At 40.8% G+C, this 22,523-nt stretch overlaps 1 protein-coding gene across 1 annotated transcript; it reads left to right on the top strand.

The window, feature by feature from the left end:
* Positions 1-3,311: 3,311 nt before the first annotated feature.
* Positions 3,312-22,011, top strand: LOC124075009 (brevican core protein-like). Its single transcript, XM_046418401.1, has 14 exons — positions 3,312-3,799; positions 9,951-10,030; positions 10,161-10,535; positions 10,664-10,838; positions 11,048-11,175; positions 11,554-11,847; positions 12,182-13,045; positions 13,576-15,828; positions 19,556-19,663; positions 19,790-19,948; positions 20,040-20,122; positions 20,639-20,783; positions 20,877-21,059; positions 21,465-22,011. The coding sequence occupies exons 1-14, from the start codon at positions 3,780-3,782 to the stop codon at positions 21,575-21,577; spliced, it is 4,980 nt and encodes a 1,659-aa protein (XP_046274357.1). The 5' UTR covers positions 3,312-3,779; the 3' UTR covers positions 21,578-22,011.
* Positions 22,012-22,523: the final 512 nt, after the last annotated feature.

The following is a 22,523-nucleotide window of genomic DNA, read 5'->3' as shown; positions in this document are numbered from 1 at the left end:
AACTTTTTATGAGCTTAAATTAAAGATCAAAGATATTTCCTGTGCACGCAAAAGGCTTTCACCTCCATTTAAATCTGTCTTAGTGAGTATTTCTCTGTTGCCAATATAATCCATCCGCCTGATAGATGTGGCATATCATGATGATGATTAATCGATATTATTATAGCACAGCTGTGCTTCACACTGGTCACGAGAAAAGGCCATTTCAGGAAAGCGCAGTTTTATCCACAGAACTATGGATTTCACACTTATCCTGGTGTGGTCTTTAATTTCAGCCAATGAAAATGGGGAGCAGAGACCAAAAAAAAAAAAATGTAAGCAGAGAACATTTTATAATCTTTTTTTTCTGTGACTGGTCAAAAATTGTAGGGTTGCATATCCTCAGTATTCCTCAGCAGTTTTTTTCCTTTCCAGGGCTGCCACCCTGTCCAGTAACACTTAAAATTACCTTACAAAGGCTCTTTGCAGATATAAATATCCAGGTTTATCTGTATCTTTCAAAGGGAAGAGCAGTCTTCTGTACAGTGCATTTATCTATGATATATGAGGGAGGCGGCCTGCAAGGCGCACCAAGTTTGATTTTCCTCACTGGTTAACCACCAGTATTGATTTACTCCAAGACCAAGTTTACTTGTTGCCAGATCTCCAGCTGTAGAAGCAACTAACTTTGCTGCCAGGCAGTGACACAGACAGGCACACACACACATAAAAACGATGTGTCACAGATAATATAACTGCGTCAAAATTTCACAGTGGCCCTCCAAACCCTAATTTCTGGTCAGTGCAGTAACATCATGCAAAAAGCATGGCAAGCCGTCGGTTTGGCCAGCGAGAGTGGATGAGTGCAGCAGTTTTCCCAGACTCGTCCCTCTTGAGCCAGTTTGCCACTGCCGCTTTGCATCCAAGAGGGAATAAAAGCAGCCAGTCAGCGGAAACAGGGTTTTGAGGTTTTGCTTTTATGGGAGGAAAAATGATTCAAAGGCTGGTCGTCTTTCCTGTCATTGCATGAGTGCTGTATGGATTTCGTTCTGGGATTACAGCAAGGTGAGCTGTGATGCTGGTGAGGTGGAACCTTTGTGTTGCTTCATTTGTCTTTATTTTTTCCATTCACACACACACACACACAAAGATTTATGATCTCTTAACTTGAGCAGGGTTTCATGAGTTTTAATAATGGCCCTCTTGTAATTTCTTCTCTGTGGTAAGTTGACAGCAGTTCTGGTAAGCCAGTTAAATGAAACCACTGAACATGACTCAAGCAGAATTAAGACTACATTAAAAATAAACTGGCTCTGTGTTTTAGCTGAGTCACATTTTGCTTCTCAGCCACGTAAGCTAATGAATACCACCTGGTGGTATGGCACGTGTCAGAGTCAAAGTTTGCCTTCCTAAAAAGTCAGATTACAGTATGTAGCATCATTTAAAAGAAGCTTAATTTGTTTTAAATATGTGCTTGTGGTCACTTTTTACCATGGGTAGATATGAGTTTGCCGTGCAGATTTTTTTTTTCATAAAGGAAAGAGTTCAGAAATTCATCCCTGCTTCCGTGACATTATAATCTGCCTCGAACATCTCCAGAACATCTGAAGACACTTTAAACTAAATTTGAGTGTTGCTCTTGACTCACTTCACGATCTAAGCTCAGCTACAATATAATGATAGCGTCTAATTATAGGCTGGTTGTTTGAAGCCTGCTGGAAAATGTAACGTTAGCCTGTATGCAGGTCTGAGGCATGGCCTGCATGCATGTTTAACTATATTTGGTCTAATTTAGTTGCTCTCAGTGGATTCTTGTATATGATCTCAGTATGTTACAGTTAGAAGCTGAACGCTGCTCTTACTTTTCCTTCCAGACTTTGATTCCCTCGTCCAGGTCTGAGTTGATTTGCAGCAGACCTGCAGCAGTTCACAGACAAAACTCTACAATACTCTACATAGCATATAGCATAAGGTATTATAGAACATATTACAAAAATGTTAAATGAAGCTTATGGCATCAGTGGTGGAAGTAGCAAGTACAGTCAAAACTGCTACATATTATGCATACACAAATTAGTCAATTAAAACTAAGTAGCAAAAATAAAAGGATCCAGCTGTATTAACAGAATGAGCAGAATGGATAATGAATAGAAGCATTTTAATCTTAAATGTGATTTAAAATTATTTTAATCTGGATCTTTCCATCTTATCATGAGGTCTTTGTCAGTAACATATCCCCACTTGAAGAAATCCACAATCCAAATCTGGACTGACAATTGTTCAGTTTCAGTTTAAAGGATGTCCTTCTTTTTCATTACACCACCCTGCTGCAGAAAACAGATGTCCATAGTTGAGGACGATGTCTTACGGTGGGCATTACTGCTGACAGTCAGTCAGAGTTGGAGCGTAAAATTGGAGCGAATCACACCTCAGATCTGACTGTCTGCTCTCAGCTTTGACATTTCCCTCCCAGACAGTCCTGCTGATATCTGGGTGTCAGATTCCTCGGTGTGTGTGAAGCACTGACCGCTGCTGCCGCACCACAGGATGGCCACTACAAAGCACCATTCACTGTGTCTGACTGGGTGAAACGGGCACCTGCTCCACAGCCCCAGCTGAACAAAGTGCTTGTCAGATTGAACACCAGCTGCCTTCCAGTTTTCCAGGTGTGCAGAGGTGAGCATGCAGGCAGGATTTCATTGTCTTCAAACTACCATCACTCTGTTTGAACAACTAAAAAAAGTGTGTCACTGTAAATGTTGCCCAGATGAGACCGTCTAACAGTCTACATTGTTACTGCCATATGAACGATAATCGTATCTCGTCTGCTCTGTCACTCCCAGCTTTTCATCCTGCCTTCACCTTCAACCATTTGGAACAAATAAATTAAGAGTTCAGTTTGGTTTCTTGAAGATGAAAGGATACATAATACACACAAAGTACACACACACATTTTTAGTTAATTACCAATAGTCAAAGCTAGTACTTAGCTTAGAGGATAATCTATGCAGTATTTTTATTTTTTAATCTTTTGGTACTAAATGCCTTTGTGACCTTTTGGGAGTGGAGGGGGTTGCATTTATGACACTGACTTCACCTCAGATCAAATGCTGATATCAAACACAACCTTCACATTGAAGTTGTAAAAGGCTGAGCAGCTGCAGGATGCTGCAAACTGCTCATTACTCCAGTGATGATGCATACAGGAGTTCCTCGTGGCGATAGCAGTCCATTTAACTGATGTAAGGGAGCACCTCACCTCCCTTCTCCTGTATAGGTGACTGTGCTGCAATAGTACCTGCAGCAGCATCAGCGGCTTGCTCTGTGCTGCTGCTGCTGCTGCTGCTGCGCTGACTCAACTCATCCTATTTTAAACAAATGACGCTCAATGCATTTGTCGCTTTCCTGCAGGGGAGGCGAAAAAAAAATAATAATAGCGTGTAAGTGGTCATCTCCCGAGCGCAGGCTCCACTTCATAGCCTATAACATCGGTTATTTTAGATGACATCCCTCCTAATCCCCCTTGACAGGCATGCGCCATCTCCATCCCGATTGTTGGGTGAAAAAGTGGGCAGTTCAGGATTTCATATCTGGCTTCACTTTCTCTCAACTCCCTCCTTTCTCTCCGAGCTTCGGAGTCGGTCGGACAGCAATCACAGGTCCCTCATACCTGCACAGAGCCTCGCAGAGTCGCTTCCCACCCCGAAACAGGACAGTCGCACTGCAGCAAGCTGAGAGGAGCTGACGGAAAATAGTTTGTTTTTTCAGCCAAGAAGTCAGTCCATCCTGCATCAGCTGACATGCTGCTGAGAAGAAACCGGTAGGCATTTCTGTTTCTGAGGCTGTTGTGTCAGTGATACGCAGTTGATACGTTTTTTTTGTTTTAGTGCTTTTAAATTTATAATGCAAAAGAAAAGTGTAATATGATGTTAAACCACTGAGTCACTTCAGAAAATGACCCTCTTCGCCAGTTAATTGCATTGCTGTGGTCTCGTTGCTGTCCTCAGAGGAGGTCCTGAAATTGTGGCCTGTGGTTCATTTTCTCCCCAGAAAATGTCATTAAGAGGAACTGACGCACTTAATTAAGTATAACTTCGTGTAATAGGCTCTGTGTTTGTTTTTTCTTTTTGGTTTTCTTACACAGCCTGAACCCACCCACTGTGTTTTAGCAGAGCATGTGGCTACTGGATGTGTTTCATAAGGGCTTTTGTCCCTTCTCATCGTCAGCCCCCATGATAAGTTAAATGATGCTGCACCAACCAAATGATGTTTGATGAGCACGAAACAGAAGAAAACAAACGAAGCCACACGCTTAAAATTATCTTTCTTCTTTTCTTTGTTTTTTTTTTATACAAATGCCTTTTCATTGCTATGAAAACATGAATGCTGTTGCATTAAGGTCATAAGATTGTGTTCTTTTGCCCTGCAGGAGACACAAGAAGCTTTTGTCTTAAGTGCACACGTTCCCTCTTGTGTTTATTTTCTCCTCCTTAGGGTTCAGGTGGACTTCATAAATGGACGGGGAGATAGACAGCGTGGGGGTGGAGGAGGGGGTGGGTGCAGAGTGCAAACTGAGTGATGAAATTTCTGATTAAAACTAATTTAAAACACTCAGTCTTGAATTTGGTAGTCCAGTTTTGTTGTAGTCCCAACCAAAGCAGACGCACCATGAAGTGTGTCTGGATGATTGACTGTATTTCTGTAGATCAGACTCACATTTTAGTCATAACTTCAGTCCTAATATGGACACTGTTTAAGTATAATGCAGATCTGCAGGCATTCTGATCAACAGGCTGATGATCATATCTAGACTGTTTCTAGACTTATGCATAGTTCCTCACATCATAATTTAATCACTTCAAATATCCAAAGTGAATATTAAAGTGAAAATGAAATGGTTACTCAATCTAACAGGCTAATAAATATCAAGTAGGACAACATGGTAAAAAAGTAAAAAATACTGCAAATGCATAATGGCATCAAAGTCCAGAAGAAGATTGTAGCGGTCCTTTTACTCGTACAGGTCATTTTGAGGTTTGCAGATCCTAATGAAGAATGGTTCATTACGTTCTTTCTGTTTTCTGGTGTTGAGAAAGTCTTGAAACAAATGTCTGTGAAACAATAAACAGTCAATACAGTGTGGATACAATAAAATCCTGTACCATAAGCTGGAGTAAGGGAATTTATTTCCTTACAAATATCAAGTTCACATCTTTGAAAGCATTCTGTCACTGCTGAGGCAAATGCCCCCTTATTTGGTTAAAGGCAAACAAAGACTTTGTCAATACAAGATAAGCTCAGATTTATATATTTCTTTGATTAATGCAAAGTCAGCAAGCTTTTCCTCCTTCTTGTCTGTTGGAAAAATGTCTTTCCTTGATCTATAAAGGTTGGTCAGGCTTAACTGCGGTCGGTCCAGAGACATGTTGAGTCAGGTCTGAGATCAGGTGTTTGTTTGAAATGTCCTTTGACTCTTTTCCAGGCACACCGGGTGGTGGTGGCGGTGGCGGTGGGTGGCTTTTCACATGTAGCCAACTTGTTGGGAGACAGTTTGGGAGGTGCAGAGAAATACTCTGCAATACAACTCATGGGAAGTGTGGAGGTGTTATATGTGATGGTGCACAGAACTGGAGGAGTGGCATTGAGTGAATTGGTCCTGTTAGGTCAGAGAGGGGCAACTTCCTGTACTCTGTAGCATACAATGACCAGAGCTGAGATACACATTGTGGAGATGTCTGTACAACATCTGGAGCCTGCATGTTCATGAGTCAGTTCCCTGATGGCATTTGAACAAGACAAACCGACTTTAAGGAACTGAACTTCTCATCACTACTTTGTGTTGAAACGTTACTATAAGATCTTACTGTGATTGTGTGCTACACACTGTGTGTTACACTCTCACGAAAGTATTTGATTTAGATTCGAAGATATCAGCCAAGCATCAGATTAATGGACAATATGACATGGACTGATAGACTGGAAAACTGGAGGTGAAAATGCAGTAAAGCAGTAACACTCACTTGGTTGTTAGAAACTTTGGCTAATATGAATTCTGTGACAGTACAAACTAAATTGTTTTGCATTTTCAGAGGTTCACTTTATCATAGTCCCATTGATACCAGTGCTGGTCCCAGCTCAGCTCTACACCAAGTTCACATCAGTCAGATCAGTTCCTCTTTGACCTAGCTAAATTGGGATCAGTGGTTGTTTTCCAGCTTGTTGGTAGAGATGAGGTTTGCCTTAATTGACTTTGATGCAGAGTACTGCAGACCGCCATCCACAAGATGTAGTGAGGAAGCTTTAGTTGCCAGTGCAGCACCGTCAGGGGTCTCAGCATCTGATTTAATGCCCCTTAGTTATTTCATTAACAATCACAGTTATCAGTGCTATTTTTAATCAGATGTTTTCGAGTTTCCTCTCCACTGATGACCAACATCTTACTGTGCAGCTTGTCTGTTTCTGTGAGGGAAGCAGACTGGATTAGTTCTGCTTGTGTCTAATGCACTGGCTGCAGTTTTAGACCTGTAAATGCAGTGGGTGGCATTGATTTCAGCTTGACTTGTCCTTGTTGTTACTCTCATTAAAAAGAGTGCAGAGTGCCTGGTGACAGTGAGGCCAAAGAAAAATGTGACGCCCCCAAAAAAAGCCACAACCAGGATTTTCTTCTCCGTCATCTCTCTGAATGCACAAAGTGAAATATGAACACACTCTCACAACTACCATTTGAAACGGTGTGCAGTGTTTCTTTTGTACAAAGCCTGCTCCAGAACGATTCTCGGTGGTTTAAAACTTCCTTTTCCATCCTTGAAAAGAAGGAGAGAAACGAAAGGGAAAAAGCAAGCAAGCGCGCCAGTGCCCCGTCCTTTAATTTTCCCTGAGGTCTTTTGTGAGGGAGTTGGTATGAAGTGAAAGCACAGTGTGCAGCTGTCCTCCTGGCCCACTGCTCGCGTTTTGTAAGACGTTTTCTTCTCAAGAATACTAATAGTGATACCAGCCCAGTGGAGTCCACCCAGCTGGCGAGGAAACAGACAGCAATTATTCTGCCGTCAACGAAGGCCATTTAATTTGACACAAGTTAGTGAGATGTGTTTGTGCAGACTCATACGAGAGATGTGTTTGATATACAGATGCAGAAAAGTGAACCTTATCAGTGCTTGTTGAGCTTGTAGCTCCCTTCTTACGCACTGATCTTTGTTTTTCTTTCCTTGCTAGGTCTATTACCATCTTGACCACACGTATAGTAAATGTATGCCAGTTTTGGATGGATGGTCCGTCAGTGGCACATACTGCCATTTTATGTCTGTTTATTAAAACCTCATCTTGATGAAATGATTGAGACTGGTGCGCACACACACATGTACACACACACACACACACACACACACACACAAATGTACACACACACACGCACACACACACACACACACAAAACATCGGCAACAGTCAAACAATCTGGTTCTTCTTTGTAAATTGTTTCTTTCTTTTTTCCTAAAGACAGTAGTAAAAAGTACTGTACTTTGTGCAGTTTTGAGGTACTTGTACATTAAGTATTTCCATTTTATACTACAGGTATATTATATTTCATTTTATATTATGTGATATATAATTTAAGGAGCAAATATTGCAGTTTTGCACTCCATTTGACTTTTCAGATTTTTCATAAGCAATATATGACCAGTTCATAGAATAAAAAGTAATTAAATTTGGCTTCAGTTTCACCAACTACAAGTCTGAAGTAGGGTACTTCTTACATGTAAATGCATCAATAATAATGATCCAGTAATATAATAATATAACACAAAACGGAGTCGGGCGGCACGGTGGTGCAGTGGTTACCACTGTCCCCTCATAGTAAGAGGTTCCAGGTCCGAATCCCGGTCTGGGCCCTTCTGTGTGGAGTTTACATGTTCTCCCTGTGCCTGCTTAGATTTTCTCTTCCTCCCACAATCCCAAAGACATGAACATTAGGCGAATTGGCTACTCTACATTGCCCCTAGGTGTGAGTGTCTGTCTGTGTGTCAGCCCTGCAATTGACTGGCAATCAGTCCAGGGTGAACCCCGCCTCTCTCCCGTAGTCAGCTGGGATAGGCTCCAGCTCCCCCTCCCAGATAAGAGGTATAGGTAATGACTCACTGACAAACAGGAGTCACTCTGTGTAATGGATGCTTTTACTTGTGATATTTTGAGTACATTTACAATGCTTTACTTTTATTTGTAATGGAATATTTTTACAGAGTGGTATTCCTCCTCTTAAGGATTTGTATATTTTTGTGAAAAAACTATCCCTCACAGTTTCCTAAAGCCCAAGTTAACATCTTCATATGACTGAAAAGCAGTAAGATTGTGCCACATTTTTGTATTGTCAAGGCACTCTATGAAACCTGATAAGTAATTTGGAGCCAGTGCTGCTTTTTAATAATGAATGAACATTTGCAACTTCATCATGGCTTCCTCAGGAGGTTGTGTGAGGTCACTGTGAGCGTCTTGCTATGCCTGCTGGGTTAATAACAGGGCTAGACTGGTGACGGCGAGCTGGCAGTATTCTGCTGGGCTGAGACACCGTGTCATTAGCTCCCGGAGGTGATGAATGGCTTGTGGTTAGCAGCCTGTGCTCCCAGCTTTCCTTTTGAGAACCAGAGAAGTCGCTCTTTTATGCTTCATAGTTGAGTTTTGGGATATGTTTTCAGTTACTTAAGGGACTTTCCTCCTAAATTATAGAACAAAGAATCCTTCTACCAAAATTAGCAGGTTACAATGATTTTCTCCAAAAGTATGACATATGCATTCATTTACTGCTTTAATTGGTTCACTATAATTAATGCAGTCTTATACAATTGCTTTAAATCCTGCCTTTATGGTAGCTACAATCATCAGTCCTTATTGAAAGAAAGATGTTAATTCAATTTTATATTGGTCCCTTGGTCTTTGGTGCTGTTGTATTTATTCTGTTACGCTGTAAGGTATTTTTGACATGATGTGATTTATTCTATGTTAGGGTCCCTTTTTAACATCTGTCCTTTTAACAAATTATAAATAGACTTCGGGACTAATTTTGTCTCTTTTTTTTTGTACTGTTGATCAATGAGAACTGTCCCTGCAAAATATACTAACATGATAAATGACATTTTTCCATCCTATTTATGTCAGTAAGAGTGGACTGAGTGCAAATTTCCTGCTATTTTGTATCACTACCTGGTATGATAATAGCATAATCCAGCCATTCTTTGTCTAGACATTAAATAGATAGATAGATATACTTTATTGATCTCAGGCTGGGAAATTGCAGTGCAGCAGCAGCAATACACACGACAAGCTAAACAAAATGTTAAAAATAGCAAAATAAAAAGTGGCATATATAAAATATATATACAAGGCAATATAAAAAAAGTATATATACAATATTGGTCTTCAGGGGATGAATTTAATGATCCTCTGACTTTTCATTATTAGCGGCATCATGAGCTCGACATTTGTAGTTTTGAATGAAAAATTTCCATGAATTTTAGCACAGACATTCATACTTCCCTCAGTGCTAATTAGCCTACATTACATTAGCACGTTAGCACTGTCACCTCTTAGCAAGAAGGTTCCAGGTTCGAACCCCGCTCTGGGCTTTTCTATGTGGAGTTTGCATGTTCTCCCTGTGCCTGCGTAGGTTTTCTCCGGGTACTACGGCTTCCTCCCACAATCCCAAAAACATGCACATTAGGTTAATTGGCTACTCTAAATTGCCCCTAGGTGTGAGCGTGTGCATGTGTGGTTGTCTGTCTTTGTGTGTCGGCCCTGCGATTGACTGGCGACCAGTCCAGGGTGATCCCACCCTCTTGTCCATAGTCAGCTGGGATAGGCTCCAGCCCCTCTGCGACCCTGACGGATAAGCATAATCTGTCATTTTTGTGCCTTAATGATTATATGTGTCATATTTTGTATAACCTCAGTTTGTTACTGTATTTTCCTCTTTATGTCCATAGACATCTCCAAGTACTTCCGCTTCTCATCGCAGTCTGTCGTCTCACGCTGGCCTTCCCCACCCAAACTCCATCAGCTTTTGGTACATAAATCTTCCAGTTATCGCCGAGTTTCAGTATTTGTTCACAGTAATAAGAGAATACAAAACAAGGCCATTCTCCTCTACTGTCAGCGAATTTACAGAGCTGCTCTGTTCTTCACGCTTTCTGCAGATGACATCTGGCAGCTCCAGGTGAACATCCCCCACTCAGGCCCGGTTTCCGCCCCACTGGGCAGCTCCATCTCCATCCCCTGCTTTGTATCTCTCTCCTCTATGCCCTCCTCCTCCTCCTCCCCTGTTGCACCAAGGGTCAAGTGGACTGTGGTGTCTGGTGGGGTGGAGACGCAGATCTTGGTGGCACGGGGTCAAAGAGTGAAGATAAATGAGGCATATCGGGACCGCGCTGCCTGCCTCAACTATACTTCCTCTCCTGATGATCTGTCACTGTGGTTGGGAGATTTACGCTCTAGTGACTCGGGTCATTATCGCTGCGAGGTGCAGCAGGGCCTGGAGGATGCCAGTGACCTCATACAACTCAAGGTTAAAGGTAACAAAATGACAAACGTGGATCATCAGTGACATTTTGCAAGCATTTAAGTGGCTATATATATTTGATATAGGAGGTACTATGCAGTGTAGCAATAAAAGATATTTCTGTTCTGTGTGTGTGTTTAGGGGTTGTGTTCCACTATAGAGATACTTCGGGCCGATATGCGTTTTCCTTCCATCAGGCCCAGAAAGCTTGTGGGGACATTGGTGCACAAATTGCCACTCCTGACCAGCTGTTGGCAGCTTATAATAACGGCTATGAGCAGTGTGATGCAGGCTGGCTGGCAGACCAGTCTGTCAGGTATCTCACTCAGCTTTAAATTAAAGATGCATGGTGCTTTCACGGCTTTACCTATTTGTTTAATGCAAATATTGTAGGTTTATCTCTAAACCTTTTATTCATTGTTCATGTCTGTTTGGTATTTTTGGGAATTGCATTGTCTGCACTAGAAATCAGGTTTTCATCTTTAATGTGTGAGTGAGAAATTCTGATTGTTTCCATTCATGTAGGTACCCAATCCAAGTGCCCCGTGAAGGCTGTTTTGGGGACATGGAGGGCCAACCAGGAGTGAGAAACTATGGGACAATGGATCCAGATGATCTGTATGATGTCTATTGTTATATGGAAGAAATGGATGGTATGAATAATAATGTCTACTTCTCTAACTACAGTCTGAATCATACTAAGTTATTAGGCCAGTTCTGATATTGATTGAGTTATAAAGTTACATTTTTGATTAGGATCCCTTAAATTCAGTTATTGCATAAGTGTGAGTAATTAAATTAAACTTAAAATGACCTGTGTGTCCTGTAGTGGACAATAAAGTTTTTAAATGACCTCAAACACAACTCACTGTTGACATTCCATCTGCAATAAGCTGTGCTTGGCGAATAATATCTGAAACACCAATGTGCCATTTCCTTTACATCTGCATATAGTAGCAAGAAAATGTGAAATACTGTTCATAAGGTAAAATGAAACAATGAACCTTTCTGAAAATGTTTTGTGTTTGCAGGGGAGGTGTTTCACGACTCCATCCCACAGCAGTTGACGTTCAGTGAGGCGCAGTCATACTGCAGAGCAGCAGGAGCAGAGCTGGCTACAACAGCACAACTGTATTTGGCATGGAGTGAAGGTCTGGACCGCTGCAGCCCTGGCTGGCTGTCTGATGGCAGTGTCCGATATCCCATCATAACCCCAAGGGAGCGCTGTGGAGGGCCTCAGGCAGGTGTCAAGACCCTCTACCGCTTCACCAACCAAACTGGCTTCCCAAATCCATCCAGCCTTCATGACGTTTATTGTTTCAAAGGTGAGTGTCTCAAAAAGTTTTTGGAAATAGAATTTTAAAAAATGTCAAAATGCAAGCCATTTACTATGACAAAAAATTAAAATATATTTGTATGTATACTTTGCATATACAGTAATCAGTCTTTGCTTGGCCTTTGTTCTTGTATTATTATGTTTAAAATACATTTGTAACGGATGTTACAAAAAACATGAATACAAGTTTTAGTTATTTGCAATGTATAAATATTTATGGCTAAATCACATCAAAATATTTGGAATAAAGAAAGCAAAACAGATGTTTTTTTTAATATATATTTCTTAAATGTAATGTTTACACACTTATTTGTCCTGTTCAGATAATAGAAATGCTCATACCGACTCTCCCATGGACCATATGGCCACAGAGAATGAAGACATTGGACAAGATGTTGTTATTCTTACGGAAACAGATCAAGAGCTGCAACTGAACCAACATGCAGAACAGGTGGAGCTCAAAGCTCAAAGGGTGGTTGAATCTTTTCCCCTTTTCTCCAGCCCCTCCACTGAAGAGAGTCTGGTTGACACACATCTAACAGTTTTATCAGACACGACGGAGTCCTCCCTCAACACCACACCTACACTGGACCTCCTTCAGGCAATGAATGAAACTTCATCTCCTACAGAAATGAGCTCCCAGCATCCTACAGCATTGATGAACAGCACCATCAGTCCCATAGAAAATGATTCCTCCCAAAACACATCATTACTGCCCAGTGTTTACAGCGAGACAGATTCCTTCAACAACGTAAACTTCACCTTTCACCAGTCTGAGCCTGAAACCACCACAGGGTTTCCCAAATCATCATTTGAACCTCACACACATAACCAGACAGAATCTGAAAAAAATCTTGAAGAGAATACACAACCATCCGAGAGAAAAAATGAATACAAAGAAATACAAGAGAACAACTTGAATTTAAACAGATCACAAGCCAATTACAGTGAGATAGACAGCAATCATACTCAAGAGGAGAGTTCATGGGAGGTGACCCTTCATCCCGTGGTTCAGGTGGAGTTGGAGGAAACATCAGTCAGAGATACAGTGCAGATGTCTCTCTCAACTCATGCCTCAAACGAAGATGAGGAACTTGTTACACAGCCAGCACAAACTACAAAATCTTCTATCAAGGAGATAACCTCATCGTGGACACCTCAGGATGGGTCTGGTGATATTTCTCAAGGTATGTCAAACATAAAATTTCTTCTGTAAAACATCTTGAAGTAGTTATTTAACCTTTTTGGGAAATACGTTTATTTGAATTCTTAACAAGAGGTAAATGAGAAGGAAAAAAAATGACAGCAGGGGGGAAGGATCTAACCTGGCTCTGCCGAAAGGTGAGAAAATCCTGAGACTAGCTCATCTAAAGCTCTCAAAGTAGCATGTACAACAAAATAATAAACATGTAACACTCCAAAGACATTTTTTATACTTTTGGTGTATGGATTAAACAAAATATATAATAAATTATAATTATATATATAAATATTTGTATGTGAGCTTTAGAGATGCTAGAAAGTGGATTTTTTTTTTTTAACCTTTTGACAGTGTTAGGCTAGCATTTTCCTTATTTTCAGTCTTTGTGTAAAGCTAATTGCTGCTGATTGTCATCTCAGATAAGCGATTGGTACCTTTCCATCAAACTCTCAGCAAGGAATATTTCATCTGAAAATATCTATTTACAGCTCCAAAATGCTTTTTGCCCTTTTTTAGAGAGTGACCTTGACATCGATCAAGTCAGCTTCATCTCCACACCAGAGTCTCCCACTTCCAGCTTCACCACTCAGCCACCACATTCTGCTTCCGCTGGTTTTGCTCCAGCTGAATCTCAGACTGCACTACCTGATCTGACACTTTCGACTGGATCACACTATTCTGACAAGCCAGGCTTGGATATCCTCTACACTGCACCACAGCTGTGGGAGACCTCCATTTCAAGACAGGAGGGAAGTACAAGCTTAGAAGTTGAAGACTCAATCACTGTGGAAAATGGGGAAATACAACTGCACACAACAAACTCTGAAGAAAACATTGTTTCTAGAGTAAGTCTAGCTACCACTGAGTCTCCAGAGGGGTTGAACACCTCTCAGTTGCCTACTGATGCCACTGCAGCATGGTATGGAACATCAGGTTACAGGGTGTATTTGGATACTGTGACCACTAGATATGAAGAGGCAAGTGGACATGAACCTGAAGAAGATGTTAAAGTTGCTTCAACCGTTACAGAGAATATTAATGTTAGCAGAATCAGTGAAGAGGAAAATAAAGTTAACCTAAATCTTGAAGAGGAAGTTGCAGTTACCCCAACTCTTGAAGAAGAAATGAAAGTTTCTCCAACACTTGAAGAGAAAGTTGAAATTTCCTTTTCACTGGAAGAGGAAGTTATCATTGCCCCAACACTTTCCCTTGAGGAAGAAGCTAATGCTGCCCCTACCCCTGAAGAACAGGCTAACTTTGGCCCAACCCTCGAAGAAGAGGCTACAGTTGTCTCAACCTTGTCTCAAGCCCCTGAAAAAGTAGCTGATATTACTCCAACTCTAGTCATTGAAGAAGATGCTAACTTTTCCCCAACATCTGAAGAAGTTACCACTGGCCCATCCAATGAAGAAGAAGCCAACATTGTCCCAACCCTTGCCCTTGAGGAAGAAACTAATATTGCCCCATCTCTTGCCGCTGTAGAAGCAGCTGACTTTGCCCAAACCACTGAAGAAGCTAATGTTGCCCCAGCCCTTGCCCTTGAAGAAGGAACTGACTTTGTCCCGGATCTTGAAGAGGAAGCTAGTGCTGCCCCAATCTCTGAAGAGGCTAATATTGCCCCATCCCATGAAGTACAAGAAGAAGAAGAAGAAGCTTATATTGCCCCTACCCATCAAGAGGAAACTAGCATTGCCCCAACCCTTGTAGAAGAAGCTATTGTTGGCCCAAACCCTGAAGAGGCTAATGTTGCCCCATCCCATGAAGTACAAGATGAAGAAGAAGAGGAAGCTTACATTGCCCCTGCCCTTCAAGAGGAAAATAGTGTTGCCCCAGCCCTTGTAGAAGAAGCTACTGTTGGCCCAAACCCTGAAGAGGCTAATGTTGCCCCATCCCGTGAAGTTCAAGAAGAAGAAGAAGAAGATGAAGAAGAGGAAGCTTACATTGCCCCTGCCCTTCAAGAGGAAACTAGTGTTGGCCCAACCCTTGTAGAAGAAGCTAATGTTGGCCCAAACCCTGAAGAGGCTAATGTTGCCCCATCCAATACAATAGTAGAAGAAGAAGCTTACATTTCCCCTACCCTTCAAGAGGAAACTAGTGTTGCCCCAGCCCTTGTAGAAGAAGCTAGTGTTCGCCTAAACACTGAAGAGACTAATGTTGCCCCATCCCATGAAGTACATGATGAAGAAGATGAGGAAGCTTACATTGCCCCTACCCATCAAGGGGGGCTTAATGTTGCCTCAACCCTTATGGAGGAAGTTAGTGTTGGCCCAAACCCCAAAGAGGCTAATGTTGCCCCAGCCCATGAAGAAGAAGAAGCTAACACTGAACCAACCCTAGAAGAAGAAGCTAACATCGCTTCAAGCTTTGAGGAGGATTTTACGGTCTTTCCTCACAATTCACAAACATCTAACTTGGTCAAAACTGGACCCCAGGAGTCTCTGAATAATCTAGAGTACAGCAGAGGAACCTCACCCATCACCTCCACAGCAGCTCCAGATTCATTCTTGAGTACAAAACCCACTGCTGCTACCATGAAGACGACTACCACTTCCATCACAACCACCACACACTGGTCCAAACGCACCTGGAGCCCAATCACCTCAACACCAAAGGTTTTCCACAAGACAACTGAGCCCCAGAAGGTGACAGCCTTCATACCCCCTGTGGATCAAGGTCTGGTGGATGTTGAGTTTAGTCTCACCCAGCCGCCCACCCTGCTTATCTTGCCCAATGAGAGGGCAGCTGTAGGCGGTACAGGGAAAGCTTCAGGTAATGTTAAAACCACTCTCATCAGCCTAACTGTGCTCCTCTTGCTACTCGACGCAGTGATGCACTAAAATCCGTGGTCTGTCCTCTGCCCCAACCTGCCTTTGCTCCATTTTCTGTAAAACCCCTCCCCTCCTTTTCAAACGACTTCCCACGTTTGTTTCACTTTTTTGTCTCAGAAAGCCCACTCACCCTTCTGACTCCTCCCGCTTCACCTTAAAACACTCCTCACTTCTCTTCTTGTGATCCCACCTCCCCTTCAAGATACTCACACTGGGACAGCTCCCATTTGACATTTGTCAACAGTCCAGTCTTTTTGTGCATGATGTTTCCCTCTTCATCCATAGATTGACTTCTGTGAAGTACTGTAATATACTGGTATGTTTATGAATGAGTGTTTCAGTGCTTCCTCTAAAATGATTGTCTGCAAGATGGTAATAGCAATGCTAAACCTTTTCTGTGTATATTAGTCAGAGGATTTTTATTTGCAAAGATTGCAAATTATTCTCTTCACCGTCACTTTATTCTTGCTAACAGTGTGTTTGCAGTCATCTGGGAGTAAAATGATAAAGAGACTTGATCTTTATCTGGAATGTAACTACAGTTATGTTTAATGCAACAGCACTGACCAATGCAGCAGCAGTAATGTTTTATATTTAATCCATAGGTGACAAGTCAGTTGTTAAAGCTCTTGGCTCAGATTTCTAATCTTCTACTGCTATTTTAAACACTGTAGTACCAGAGGCACAGATTGTTATTATGTTCAAAAGCACAAATATTGTTCAGTGTTGATTTGTAGTGAGTGGTAGTATTAAGCAAAATATTTTTAAATATCCTTTATAGGTCATTAATGTTTCATACTCAAGTCGTGTTCTATTGTTTTATCATCATCCTCCATGATGTGCACAGTATTGTGTTAAGAGGTGTAAGAATGAGAAAATCACTATTCTATGTTTGTTTCTCGTCTCACAGTCAGTTGATAACACTGCCATTTTGTTTTCCTTCAGTCTTGAATGTTTTAGTTTTTTGTAAAATTACGTTTCCTTGGAAGTTATTTCCCACTATTACAAATGGCAGCTGCAGTGAGTGGTGCATTGTGTGGAAGCCAATTTAGGCATGACAAAATGAGTCAAATTTTTAAATGACTAATTGAACATTATGACAATTATTATTATCTTGTAATTTCAATTAGTATCTTAACACTTTAGTTTATCATGATTAATCCTAATCTTACATACAATGCAAAATGTTTAATTTACCTTTCAGAAATTGGCTTATATAGATTTGGCATAAACGTGAGCATCATTAAAAGAAGTTGTATCCACTGTACAGCACTGCAGAACAAATCCAAGGAAGACAAGGCAATTTAATTTATTAACCAGATTCTGTGGCACTGAATGTGACTCATCTGTCTATTGAGAGCTTGCAGATGCTTTTGCTATTTTTTTCACATTTAATCTCAGCTCGAACACTTCTTTAAAATCATGCAGACTTTTTGCAGGAAGACCTGAGAATTGAACAGAGGTCCTTGTTACTGTGCAAGCTTGAAAAAAATCTTTGGTTATTGTAGAGATGCCAGCACAGAATAAATGAAGGTTTTATTTAGCACACATGATTCTCATCTGACTTATGTAAAACAGTTATTACCTTCCATAGACACACTCTGAGAGGTGTGTGTTTGTGTGTGGTGTGTGTGTGTGTGTGCATGTGTGTGTGTGTGCAGTATAATGACAGATGCAAGGGAGTTCTTGTTTAAAGGATGTCAAAGGAAACAAATAAACTGAATTCACATGCAAAATGTTTAATTTCAGTTTGGACACACATGCCTTCATTTTGCCTTCTTTTACAAATTTAAAAAATTAAACCAGCACTACAACCTCTCTTTTTGTTTTTCAAATACCTAGACTACCTCATGACAGAGACATTTGAAGCAAACAGATATTTCTCTTGTAAAGTGTATTCATCTACACAGGAATGTGTCAACATGGAAAAAGGAAGGGAAACATGGTCCCTTGTGAGCTTTTCAAAATTAAACGAAGAAAAGCTACAAATGTATATTTGAGTGATGATGTTGTGCTAGTCACGGCATATCTGGTTCCGCGTATGGACTTGAGTCCTTCCGGTTCACTCAGTATACTGCTCTGAATCACTTTGGTCTCTTGAGTCTCTTGAGTCAGTATCACCAAGAACCTATTGGTGAAACCCAACTCCAAAGTCCTTTTGTGTCATGCAAGTCTGAGTCAACGCAATAAAGGGTGCAGGTAATATCCCCCCCATACTGTAAAACACATAGTAAGTGGTGTTTCACTTCAAACTAAAGATTGGAGTAGAACATAGTACTAAAGAAAGTTTGCTTCAGGCATAACACCAAAGATATTAGCTATACGTTAGATTGCTATGTGGTGTCATGTCTGTGGGACCAATAAAGTTAATAAGGGTATTAAATAAATGTAATGTAATGCAACATTAGTGCTGACAACCCATGTAAATTCAAACTCTAAATTGTGTCATTCATTTACCTTAAATCTTACTCCATTTGTTCTAAGTAGGTGGAACTTGTGACTGTAAGAGTCCTATGGGTCCAGCTCTGTTTGGCACTTTGCTCAGTTGGTTACAGCCTGATCCAACTGAGCCAGATCAGCTATGTTTCCTGCCATGCAGGAAGTTTTTTCTAGTTCCCTGATGACGAATAAGATGGCAACCACTGCTGCTGTAATTTATGTTATTTTTTGCAACGGTCTCTTGCTAACAACTACTTAGAACAAATGGGGTAGATTATAATAAGATTATGAATGGTGCAATTTATAATTTTGTATAGCCAGGAACTCAACAGCTCTGAGTTAATGAAGAGGGGCATTCGTGAATCCGACCGAGTGGATTAACTGAGTGACTCAGGACTTGTACATGTCTACACTGCGTAGAAATTATCGAAGCCTTTTTCACAGGAAACACGAATTGTACATCACTGACATTCTGTAATTTTATCTAAAGACCAAAATGAACAATTACTTCCTCCTGCACAGAACATAGACATATCAAGACAGATCACAGGGTCTGTTCATTATCATGTGGAACTGTGCCACTGAATTTGAGTTTCTCCAAGTATAATGTTTCACCAGGTTAAAGTCAATAAACAAAATGCTGCTTATTGTAAAGCACTTCAGCGTGTAGCTCCAAACTTCTGCAAATCAAACTGCAATAATGGGGGAAATAATTGTTGTTTTTGGTGACCTGTCCCTTTAACTCTTTTTGGAATAATATAGCCTAGTCACGCAGTGTAATTGCACGTTGCACATGTATCATTTAAAAAGCGTGTTGTTAATGAAGAATGCAAGAAGAAGAAGAAAACGGAAAGAAAGAAGCTCTGAAAACAAAGTTGGACGTGTCACCCAAAAGACGTGAAGTGGCCCTGAAGAGTTTGACCTCATGTGATGCTCTGAAATTTGTCCTCTGCTGCCATCTGCTGGCTCACGTGCAACCTGACGCTTCAACATGTCCTTATGTGAAGATGTGTCCTGTAATACGTCACTATTATTATTACAATTGTAGAAATTCATCTTCTATATATGTATCTTTCGTGCGCAAATCTTTCTAGTGCAGTAAATTCATATTCATCCTGATATTTATAGATACATCTGCTACTTTAATTAACAACAAAATACACAGAATGTGGCTTCTGCTCTCTCAAGTAGCAGCATACTGATCTGAACTGAACTCTGTTTTGTTACAGATGTCTGTGCGGACGATCCTTGTCTCAATGGAGGCACTTGCACTGACCGGGACGGGCAGATTAAATGTCTCTGTTTGCCAACATACGGAGGAGACTTCTGTCAGACCGGTGAGCTCTTCTGTGTGTCAAACAAGCTGGCTGCTGTTTCATGTAACTAAAGGGATATTGTTTGCGGCGTGAAACCTGCTGAGACATCCAAAGACTGTCTTGTCTCGTCCTCTGTGATGTTTTCAGACGTGGAGCAATGTGAGCCAGGTTGGGATAAGTTCCAGGGTTTCTGCTACCGACACTTCGGCCAGCGCCTGAGCTGGGAGGTCGCCGAGCAGCACTGTCGCATGCTGGGAGCTCATCTGGTGTCCATCATGACCCCGGAGGAGCAGACTTACATCAACAGTAGGTTCACACTGTCATGTTTATCATGCATGAGTGATCTTTTTCTCGTCTCTTGAGGACTGAGTATAATTAGCCTGACTCTCATCACCAGGCAACTACAAAGAATACCAGTGGACTGGTTTGAACGATAAGACCATTGAAGATGATTTCCGCTGGTCTGATGGCAACCCGCTGGTGAGTGATATGAAAAACAAAGGATGTGGTCTAGCTCATAGAAAACCAGTCCACTCTGGTGCTTGAGGTTTTCAGATGAGAGAGACATTGCTGGAAAAATAGGAATGTCCAGGCAATGTTATTACTGGAAAAAATACTGAGAACTTTAAAGAGGCATTGCACTGATTTTACACCTGCAGATCAGTTTACTGGTCATGTGGAATACTACTCAGCCTGAGGCTCTGGAGGAGTTTTATTATATTATTATTTTATTATGCGTTATTTATTTATTTATTTATTTTTACTGTAGTTGGTGTTGTCACTTATTTATTTATTTGTTGTCATTTTATCCCTGTAAGAAAACCTTAAGAGGAACCTCTAAATAAAATGTATTAATATATGAAATAACCTCACAAAAAGTAGGGGAAGTAAGTTGAAAAATGTCATTATATTAACATTAAGTACAGTTTCTCTATGTTATGATTATTATATCCTCACATGAAAATGCACCTGTGGCTCTTCTCTCCATGCATGCAGCTGTATGAGAACTGGTACCGAGGGCAACCAGACAGCTATTTTCTGTCTGGTGAAGACTGTGTTGTGATGGTGTGGCACGACGACGGACGCTGGAGTGATGTGCCCTGCAACTATCATCTTGCATACACCTGCAAGAAAGGCACCTGTGAGTAACAGAAATCCCCTCATATGGTTGCTTTGGGGTTCTTTCTGTGTGTTGCCCCAATGAGAACCTAAATAATCTTAACTCTTCCAACAGCCTCTTGCGGTCCACCACCCAGAGTCCGAAACACCTCCATATTTGGAAAAGTGCGACAGAGATATGAGACCAATGCAGTTGTGCGTTATCACTGTGCTCAGGGTTTCCAGCAGAGACTAAATCCTCTGATCAGATGTCTGTCTGGAGGAAGGTGGGAGAGGCCCCAGATCCTGTGCGTCCCTGGTAAGATGAAAGACCTGACAAACAAATCTTTATTCCTCAAAAGCCTTCATGATATTCTTCTGAACTGTTGACAGTCATGGATCTTGTTGTGCTTTATGCTGTCACACAGGGCAAGATAATGTCCACAAGACATTTAATCCTTTGCAGATTGTTGTCTAAAAACAACAAAGCCCAGCTATGTTAGAATTATTTTTTTTAAAATAAAACCAAACAAAAACAATTATATCTATATTTTTGATTCATTTTGAAAGATTTATATTTTAAGTATGGACCTGTGGACGGACAGACAAGGTAAAGATGTCTGCAAGTATTGAGAGATGGTTTTCATTTTAGGGTACAAAAAGAAAGACAAAGAATAAGCCCAATCTTAACCTTGCACTCTTGAACTTTTGAATGACCTTTCAGAGGCTGGTGGTCCAACCCAGCACCCAGAAGTGACCAACAACAACTTTGCCGCCACCGAAGACAAGTTGGAAGCCACTCAAGAGAAACCGCAGTACTGGGACATTAAATTTTAAAAGTCAGCCATGCTTTCCTTGTCTTCTCTGCTAAATTCTGCTGTTGTATCATGACGAGGTGGCTAGAATGAAACGCTTTTACCAATGAACACTCAAACAGGACAAAATGAACCGCAGATGCATAAAGACACAAAGTTTTCCCCTCAGTCGAGAATCCTGAGTGCACAGATAGGCTTTGTTTTCATTTGAGAGAGTTAAGTGTTCATTTTATTTGATGTCATTTAAAATATTTCCACTGTATTTTTGAGATTTCAAGAGTTTAGTGTAGTGACTGGCAGAGTGAAAAAAGAGGTTAAAGTTATTAGTTGATAAGGCCTTTTTATGAAAAAGAAATACGGCAAATTGTCCACTCTAGATCTGCATTACAGTAAGGAACTGTTGTCTTTGTGGTTCTTTTATATAAAATGGTGCTAATGTCTTCAATACCTTCTTATGAGATTTTCATTTTCAGAGAAAAGTCCATACTTTTTTAAAGAATCAGACAACTCCAAAGCACAAAGTCCATCTTCACAAATAGTCAACAAATACTGTACATATATTGGTTTTCATACCTGTGATTGCTGTTTGCATCTTTTCTGGGAGAGACTTTTTATTTCCAGCAGACACAGTTTTGTTCATCGGCTTTATGTTGTAATAAAGTTTTGTAGAACAGAACTAAGAATAAATCGTTCTCTTACTTTATGTGTGTGGGCTTCATTTCATGTTTAACTGGACACAGACTGACTCACAGGCTGCCACTTACAACTGTTTGGTTTTTGGTTTACTGGAAAGCACTGAGCTACCATCACTTTCATGGATTATATGAAATTCCACAATGCATACGAGGCAATTCAGGAGAAAAAAAAGGCAGAAAAAGGTGGATTTTTATTAAATTGTTGAATAGATGAGAAAGAGGTGAAACTTTTAAATGTAAAAGACAAGAAAGTGCTGCTTTGTAATGAGCTGC

The sequence above is a fragment of the Scatophagus argus genome, chromosome 17, assembly GCF_020382885.2.
Source record: "Scatophagus argus isolate fScaArg1 chromosome 17, fScaArg1.pri, whole genome shotgun sequence".
Lineage (NCBI taxonomy): Eukaryota > Metazoa > Chordata > Actinopteri > Scatophagidae > Scatophagus > Scatophagus argus.
The sequence above is the reverse complement of the archived record's forward strand: the minus strand, read 5'-3'. Positions and strand labels throughout refer to the sequence as shown.